Below are 8,386 nucleotides of genomic sequence, written 5' to 3' on the forward strand. Positions count from 1 at the left end.
ATGCCTATTTTATGGTTAAATTCAAAGATCACATCTTTCAATTGACTAAGAGTTCCAGCTATTTGAAGATTATGCAGGCCAGAAAGTGGATGCTTTCAATCGCTATGTCAACCAAATCCAAGATTATAATAAGTAAATAACTATGGAATAATACTCACAAAAATATCTGAACTTTGATCGAATTTTCAGTTGAGAATATTGAACTTTGCGGGGTCCTATTACCTCTACACTTTTTCTTTTGTATACTCACTTTGACACATATAAATATGAGGTTGGCGCGTGTATTACACACGTCAATACACGTGCAAAAACGAGATCGGCACGTGTATTACACTGTCAGCCGCCGAAACTGGATATAGAGTTTCGGGGGAAATTAAATTCATTTTTAAAAGTCTAGGAGGTAATAGAGACCCCGCGAAATTCAATATGCTCAAATAAAAATCCAATCAAAGTTCAAGTAATTGCCTTTGACTTTTTAGAGATAGAAAATTGATATTTCAAAAAAAATTGTGTTGAGATCAAGAGTTTGAAGTTCGAAATTATGTATCAGTTGCTAGATACAAGCAAGTCCCAATATTTTTATTTTCAAACATTTTATGTAGGAAATTTGTTCAAATAAACAGATAAGTTGGTTGAAGCAATTCCAGTCACCCAGACAACTAGTAGAATAAATTTGGGCAGAAGTACCCAAAGTTTTCAAGGCCTCCCACCACAATAATCTACATACAAATCTTAGCTCCCATTAATAACATACACACATCAAGATTCTGCTTATCATGATTACAATAATACAGAGAACTGAGTCTTACTTTACTATACAAAGAGGTACATGATTGAACAAAATAATACAAGATGATCAAAGTATGGAAGGTAGAAAGGCACTAGTAAGAGTTCTGCTAGTTCACGCGATATGCAACAATAGCTTAGTGGAATTCAAGAGATGGCTGTGTAACTATGATCATCCGAAGTGGGAGCCTCAGAAAGAATAGTCAGAAACACAAAGACCCCATACAGAACTGTAGCAATGGCGGTAAAGTTAACTAGGAAGGCCTCAGAACCATATTTTTCCAAACCATTGACTTCCAGGAATGTGAGCTTCTCAAGGAATCCTAAACAGGCATTTGCAACAGCTGCGACATATACAAACATTCCAAAAAGCACATGCCAGGGAAGTGAATGGCGTCTGATTTCAGAACTACCTCCAGGGTAGAAGAACACCACAAAGCCATAAATCCACTGAAAATTATTTATCAAATTTTGTATCAAGCAGATAAAGACTGGTTAAGGTACATATATGGTACAAATGTTTGTAGTGTCCCCTATGAGTATATAATGCTAAAAAAAGGGTCGGTTGGCTAAATATGCCACCCTCACCTTTGCGGTGAGTGCTGTATGGCTATCAAGACATATGGCCGACATAATTTGTGGAAACACAAAGGGTTGGCTCTCATTGGCCGACCCTCTTGTAAAACTACACTCTGCAAGTTTGCCCACTCGCCATGAGATTGCCTTAGACATGGGCTCTGCCACAAAGTTTTGAAGGTTGACATCTTAGTAGTGTGTTTCCTCATAGTAAACAGCTACAGTACATTTATTTATGTATGGTAAAGACCAAGAAATACTATTAAATAAACAAGAACAATTATGAAAATGTCCTACCAAGAAGTAACACCATTTGGATCAGAAATACATGAAAGAACCTACGTGGAACTTCACCTCAAACTATTATTCCTTCACATTTCAATTAGATAAAGGGATTAAAATGGAGCATGGTCTCAGATAGTTGATAAAGAATCTGATCCCACAAAAAAATACCAAGGAGAAGAAAACATATGTAGTCACATTACCAGGTATATGGAGCAACTCATGATGGAATGTTTACCTGAATGCCGTAAAGAGTAATAGCTCCTATTCCAACCCAGGAATGTAAACTGTACATGTTGGGAATGTTGCTTTCATTGTGATTTTTGAATGCGGTATAGATTCCAATTATTCCAAGTATGAGGGCGATAGCATGTAAAACTAGATGTATTTTTTTCTTCACCTGCTTCTCCAGGGGGAAAGATTTGTAACTCATGATGGCTGGAAATTTTGGATTGACAAGGCATTAATAACCAGATGGCATAATAAAGAAAAAGGAAAAAAAGCGAAAAGGTCTATAAACATCTCAATTACCTTCTCCCCCAAGTATAATGAAGCCAATAAGCATCAATACCGGGTGAATCTGGAAAACAATAACGAGAGAGAAAAGATGAAGATATACATTCATGAAAATACAATAGCAGGAAAAGATGACACTTTAAGCAGTGTATCAGTACTACTTAAAGTAGGCAAAGCTAAACTTCTATTTACTTTGCTAGAAGAAATCTGGAAGTGATAGTTGAGATTGTAGTTTTATACAAGCTGAATCTGTAACACGAAAGTCTCATAATGTAATCTTCTTTGTGGAGGTAATTCACTACCATTAGCGTTAAGTTTCATAACTTATCTGAACTTTCATCCAGCAATATTGTGCAACTAAAAATTTCCACCACTATTGTAGGAGGGACACAAGGCATCCCGTTCTCCTAAGAGCATTGAGTGTTAGGTATGTCTAGACACTGAACAATAAACTCTCTGATTTCCCTAAATTTTGGATCAATTAATGACTCGTAAAATTACAAACTTTTTGATTTCCATAACTAACAATCACTACTTCTATGGTGTTGGATCACTGAAAGCATCATGATGAATCAGACCCCTCATTTGTTCAACCCGGTGTTCTATATTTTAGAGTCAACTTGCTCCTTGAATAGAACACAGAGGGGTAGTTAACTACCCATAAAGAGGATGTCAACTTCAAATTACAATATTAATTTCATTTCAATTTGTTCGTCTTACTTTCTGTTTTGGTCCGTTCAAAAAAGCATGTTTCCTTCCCTTTTTGGCCAACTATTTAATTTTTTTTTTCCTCACGGCATGTTTAACATCACAAGATTATAGATAATTTTGTACGTTCTACTTATGTTTAATCCGAGACCACGAGATTAAAAGTTTTCTTTACTTTCTTAAACGTTGTACCAAGTCATAATCAGACAAGCAAATTGAAACAGAGGGAATAAAAAAGAACAATCCAGGTAGGGAAAACGAAGATCATCATAGCATTCAGACTTTTCACAAATCAACCCAATTGGCAAACAACACGAAACATTTTTGTTCGAATTTCTAGCTGTAATTATCTCAAATATGTTTAAGGAAGAAAAGAAATAGATTCAATTTCTATCAGCCTGTCAAAACCATTAGGATCCACTTCATTTAACAAAAAAAAAACAAGAATCATATTTCATCAGTCTCAAGTAGAGTTGACAAATTTTCAAACCAAATCTTGATATAACACACAGAATGATAAAAATTGCCAACAAAAGCAAAAATATATTAAGAGAACACGATTCTATATATTATAATCATGTCAGAGATAAACATGAACATAAAAGGAGAGGGGGGCTTGCTTACATTAAAGATGAGATTTTTGTTTTCAGCTTCCCAAGCCAAGCCACCCCTAAAGTGAATACACCAAACTAAGACCATAATAGCAGCAATTAAGGCAAGAAAGTGTGCCCCAAATGAAAAAGGCAGTGCTTTCAGCCCTGTTGCCATCTCTGTTCTTCTTCTCTTAAGACGTGCAACTAGAGAACAACGCACAAAATATGGAGTTTCTGTTATCCTATTTCTCTCTCTCTCTCTCAACTGCCTTTAGCCTTATTTTATTTTACATTTGTTGGGGGAAAGTTGGATACTATCCCTGAAGGGTCGTTTGCGGAAGGAATAAGCAAAAAAGGAATAAGCAAAATAATTTGGGATAAAATTTTGAATTAATTTTATTTTATATTTACTATAAGGTATTATTTAATTTTAAAATTATTTTATTCTACTATTTATATTAAAATAATAAAATTACTATCGCAGATGAAGAATGAGATAAAATAATTTCATGATATCTGTACCAAATGATTCATGTATTAGTGAATGAGGGGAGAATGAGTATCTCATTTTGTTAGTTAAATACTATAATATTGACTATAATGATTACTTAAATTTTATACTCTTTTCTCAACTTTAACTTCTTGCCAAAAATAATCTTTAAGCCGTCGCAAAGATAACGATGCTCTCTGGGTCATATGTGGATCATAAACACGTGGCATATTTTTATTGGTTAAGACCTCATCCCACGTGTTTCGTGCTTACTGCTGCAAATGTTGCCTTTAATATTTCAAGGATTCACACGTGACAGATAATCATAAGTCCAAATAGGAATAGTAGTAAATTTGACTTTTTCGAATTATGTGCAATCTATGTAGAAAAAAGGAACACGTTGGTGGTGGTAGGTGGGGTGGGGGGGGGAATTTTATGATGGTTGAGGTGCAACCAACATTATTTCTTTCTCTCTAATACTTCTTTTTCTCTTCTTTATATTTTAATATAATAACAATTTCTTTATTTTTAATAATTCTATTTTACACAAAATTTTATAAGTATAATGAATGATCCTAATTCAAATTTTATCACAAACAGCTTAGTACTAAACAAAATAACTTATATATGTTTTTTTTTAATATTTCCTAATAATTCTTTTTCTCATTTTTGTCTTTCAGAATTTATAATTTAAGATTTCTAATAAGTATTTATTAAGTTAATTTCTTAAATGGTCATTTAATTCAATGAAATCATCTAATAAAATTATTTATTATTATTTTATTCAATCGGGCTATTTAAATTAATATATTTATCTTACAATGTGACAATGAAATTAAAACTCCACTTATATATTATAACAATTTATTTATTCAGAATATTAAACTATCTGAATTACAATCTATTTAATATATTAAATAACTTAGTAACCAAAACAATTTTCCTTGCTTAATTGGGTAACGAACAAGTTAGTATAAACTAATTATATAATAGATCAGTTTAGAACTGAAATAAATTACCCTTTAAAAACATAAAATAAAATAAAAGGCATAAATAATAATAATAATAATAATAATTGTTATAAGCGCTCAAACTAAATAGTTTCACCATAATAAAACCACATGATATTAATATCACCAAAGAATGTGGTACGATGGATGAGGTTGCTCCTCTTTTAACCAGAGGTCTCGGATTTGAGTCCTAGGTATGAAAAAATCTTTGATAGGGAGCATTTTCCCCCAAATGGGACTTTACGCGGCGCGAATCTGAATTAGTCATACTCCAATGCGAGTACCGGATGAAAAAAAAAACATGATTTTAATGTAAACCAAACTAAACTAATAAATAATTTCAATAAATATACTTTTAAAATATTAAATTTGATTATTTAAAGTAGCAAAGACAGCTTGAAAGTCATTCATGATAAATTCACTGGAGGTGTGAATCAATATTGAAAGACTATTATTTTTTTTCATCTTAATTCTGTTTTTTCCTTCTTTTTTTTTTGGTCTTTGTAACAATTAAAATGAGATTGATTATAATTTTGTAAGAATTTAATGAGATTTTAAGATTCAAGACATAAAAAATAAAATAAAGCGTAATTAAAAAAAAAGTGCATATATTAAGGATGCTACTTACAAACTATCCTATTTTCTAAGTGGGTTTTTTAATTCTATTGGTACCTGTAAGATAAATATATTAATCTAAATAACCTTATTGAATAAAATAATGATAAATAATTTTACTATATCATTTCATTGCCTTTTAAAAATTAGAAAAAAAATTACTATGATAATTTAAATATGGATGACTTTTTATATGATAAATAAATAAAAGAGTGATTTATGTGTGATAAACTTTTAAGTTAAGATAATTTATAGTAATAAAAAAATAAAAATATTTTCTGTATGATAATTTTTTCACCCTATTTTATTCATGTTATTTGATTTTGTGTAAATAAATTAAAAAATAAAAAAGTATGGCATTCCAATAAAAGTGAAAAGGATAATAATCACACAAAACCCACAATGTGCACATGTCAAATTATGAGAAGCCTCACACAAATATGACATGACATACCTCATCCACCATAAAAATTTTCTTAGGTAGGTGGATTCTTTGGTTATTAAATTCATGGTTCATTGGATAGAATGCATGACTAAAAGTATTTTTTTTTTTTGAGGGGGGGGGGGGTTGGTTGGAAAATAAGTTATACTGATATTATTAATTTTGGAATTAGTTATTTTGAGATTAGTTATACCATCCGTACACATTATTTGAATGGTGGTTTCCCTCGTATGGTATTGTATGGTTACTAAGGGGTCGTTTGCTAGAGTGTATAAGAATAATGCAAAATATGATGTATTAGTAATGTTTGTATTAACAATGTTTGTGTTAGCTATACTTGCATTACTTATGCTTGTATTTTTCTTGTGTAGTGTTTGATTCGATGTATTAAAAATAACATATTTCTATTTTTTTTTATACATAATACCCTCAATATATATGTTGAAAATGGTGCAAAAAATTTTTTGAGGGATAATAGTATCTTTAAGCATGTTAATGTATGCATTAGATCCATTGCATTACTAATGCCATGAATTTTGAGGCATTAGTAATACACACCTCAATACACAATAGAGTATATAACTACTGCAAATATTAGTTATACATAGGGTAAAAAGATATACCAAACAAGATACTACTAATACACATTAAACTAATGCATGCATTAACTTTTCAATACACTCTCTACCAAACGACCCCTAAGGGAATCATGTTTGTTTTGATTGTTTCTTAAAATGTACGGTGTGATATGATTTAATTTCATGGTTCAGTTACTATGAAAACCTTCACTTTATTGAACCATCGATTTCGTGGTATCCCATGATTTGATTATTTTTTTTCAATTATACCCTTACTTAATATTATATAATCTCATTTTATCTTTTACCTTATCTTATTTAACTCCACCTCCTACCCCTACCCCTACCCCCACGCCACCCCACCCTACCCTACCCGATCCCGTCCAACAAAAAATTATTGTTTAAATTTTTTTTTTAAATTTTTTTTAAAACTTTTTCTTTTCACACCCCTATTCTGACTTCGACCCCACCCTTTACCAAATCCCCACCCTAATTATTTAAAAAAAAAAATTAAAATTTTTTTTTTCCCCCCCCCCCCCCCCCACTTACCAGCCTTTATCCTGAATTAATTTTTTTACTTTTAAAAAGTTTTAAAAAAAAATTTACTCCATCACCATCTCCTACCAGCCCCCCACCGCTGTAACACCTTATGTTTTTTCTTAGCTTAAAATTCGTCCCTAGAATGTTGAAGACTTTCTTTAAAGATGAATACACTTTTATACATGTGGAATTTTTAAAATTTTGACTTTTCATTGCCTGAAAAATTGAATAAGCTTTCCATCGATATCAAATTCGTCCAAATCCGACACTCAGGCGAAGAGTTAGAGCCATTTTAGTAAGATAGTGTACCACCTGGTACTCCAACGCGTTGAGGAGGCAATCCAAATGACATCTGTCATTTTCCAGTGAGACAACGTGATACCATCGCGTCGCGCCACTAGCCTTTTTCCCAATTGTCACTTTTCAGTGTGACTTCGCGATCATGGCGCGTCGCGTCAAAGGAAGAATTCACAACCAGTGAGGCACCACAATGGCGTCGCGTCGTGCCATCAGCCTAGTTCCCAATTGTCCGTTTCCAATGATACGGTGCGATAGCGCCGCGTCGCACCAGCGTACAAAATTGGGATTTTCAGTCGGTTCCGAGTTTTAATTTTGAGGACACTAAGGTCTTTTTCCCTCACCTCCAGTCAGCCTAAACATGCAATCAAACCCTAAAAGAGCACAAATTGCTCATTAATTCACTATTTTCTCAAGAAGCAAGCCATTCTCTTTCAAAGGGCAAAACCCTAGTTCAAGAAATCAAGGTCAAACTCAAGAAATCCTTCAAGAACTTCAAGAATCTCACAAATTAAGGTATGTTAGATGTTGATTCATGGGTCCCTTTTATCCATGAAGTTCAAGAATCCTTTTTCAAAGTACAAAGATGATGTATTTATGATTTCCATATTTGAATTAGATTAAATTCATGTTTATAATATTAGTTAGGTTCTAATCCATGATTTAAATGCAAGTTTCATGAAATTAAATAACATGTATAACAAATATGTGATTATCTTAATAGACCCTTAAATTTATAAAGTAACTAATGCATCTATGATGTTGATTTGGTTTTCAATCCATGTTTATGGTAAGATTCATGAAAAATAGAATAGTATTTAGGGGGAATTATATGAATTACATTCTAAACCCTTGAATTTGCAATTAAGTATTGTATTCATGATGTTTATGTGATGACCATTATCATGTGAAATACTTATGCTCCACAAGTGTTTGATAAAATGCTTATGTGA

The 8,386-nt window shown here is 32.1% G+C and overlaps 1 protein-coding gene and 1 non-coding gene across 3 annotated transcripts; one reads left to right on the forward strand and one right to left on the reverse strand.

Moving 5' to 3' along the window:
- Positions 1–628: 628 nt before the first annotated feature.
- LOC107863300 (transmembrane ascorbate ferrireductase 1) lies at positions 629–4,007 on the reverse strand. Of its 2 annotated transcripts, XM_047409351.1 has the most exons (5): positions 3,493–3,991; positions 2,176–2,224; positions 1,883–2,082; positions 1,375–1,523; positions 629–1,236 (listed from the first exon to the last, which is right to left on the reverse strand). In XM_047409351.1, the coding sequence occupies exons 1-5, from the start codon at positions 3,634–3,636 to the stop codon at positions 1,110–1,112; spliced, it is 669 nt and encodes a 222-aa protein (XP_047265307.1). In that variant the 5' UTR covers positions 3,637–3,991; the 3' UTR covers positions 629–1,109. The 2 variants fall into 2 exon arrangements, with proteins under 2 accessions (XP_047265307.1, XP_016564653.1); XM_016709167.2 differs by lacking the exon at positions 1,375–1,523 and having other exon boundaries at positions 3,493–4,007.
- On the forward strand, positions 1,340–1,465 carry LOC124897484. Its single transcript, XR_007054201.1, has one exon. It is a non-coding gene; the product is annotated as a U11 spliceosomal RNA (small nuclear RNA).
- Positions 4,008–8,386: the final 4,379 nt, after the last annotated feature.

This window comes from Capsicum annuum, chromosome 3 (assembly GCF_002878395.1).
Source record: "Capsicum annuum cultivar UCD-10X-F1 chromosome 3, UCD10Xv1.1, whole genome shotgun sequence".
NCBI classification, from domain to species: domain Eukaryota; kingdom Viridiplantae; phylum Streptophyta; class Magnoliopsida; order Solanales; family Solanaceae; genus Capsicum; species Capsicum annuum.

Excerpts from the sequence above, each read along its gene's own strand:
- LOC107863300 (XM_016709167.2), bottom strand. The coding sequence starts at position 3,636 with ATGGCAACAGGGCTGAAAGCACTGCCTTTTTCATTTGGGGCACACTTT. Across the intron at positions 2,083-2,175 it reads CATTATACTTGGGGGAGAAG|CCATCATGAGTTACAAATCT; the intron begins GTAATTGAGATG and ends CAAAATTTCCAG. Across the intron at positions 1,237-1,882 it reads TTACTCTTTACGGCATTCAG|TGGATTTATGGCTTTGTGGT; the intron begins GTAAACATTCCA and ends AATAATTTTCAG.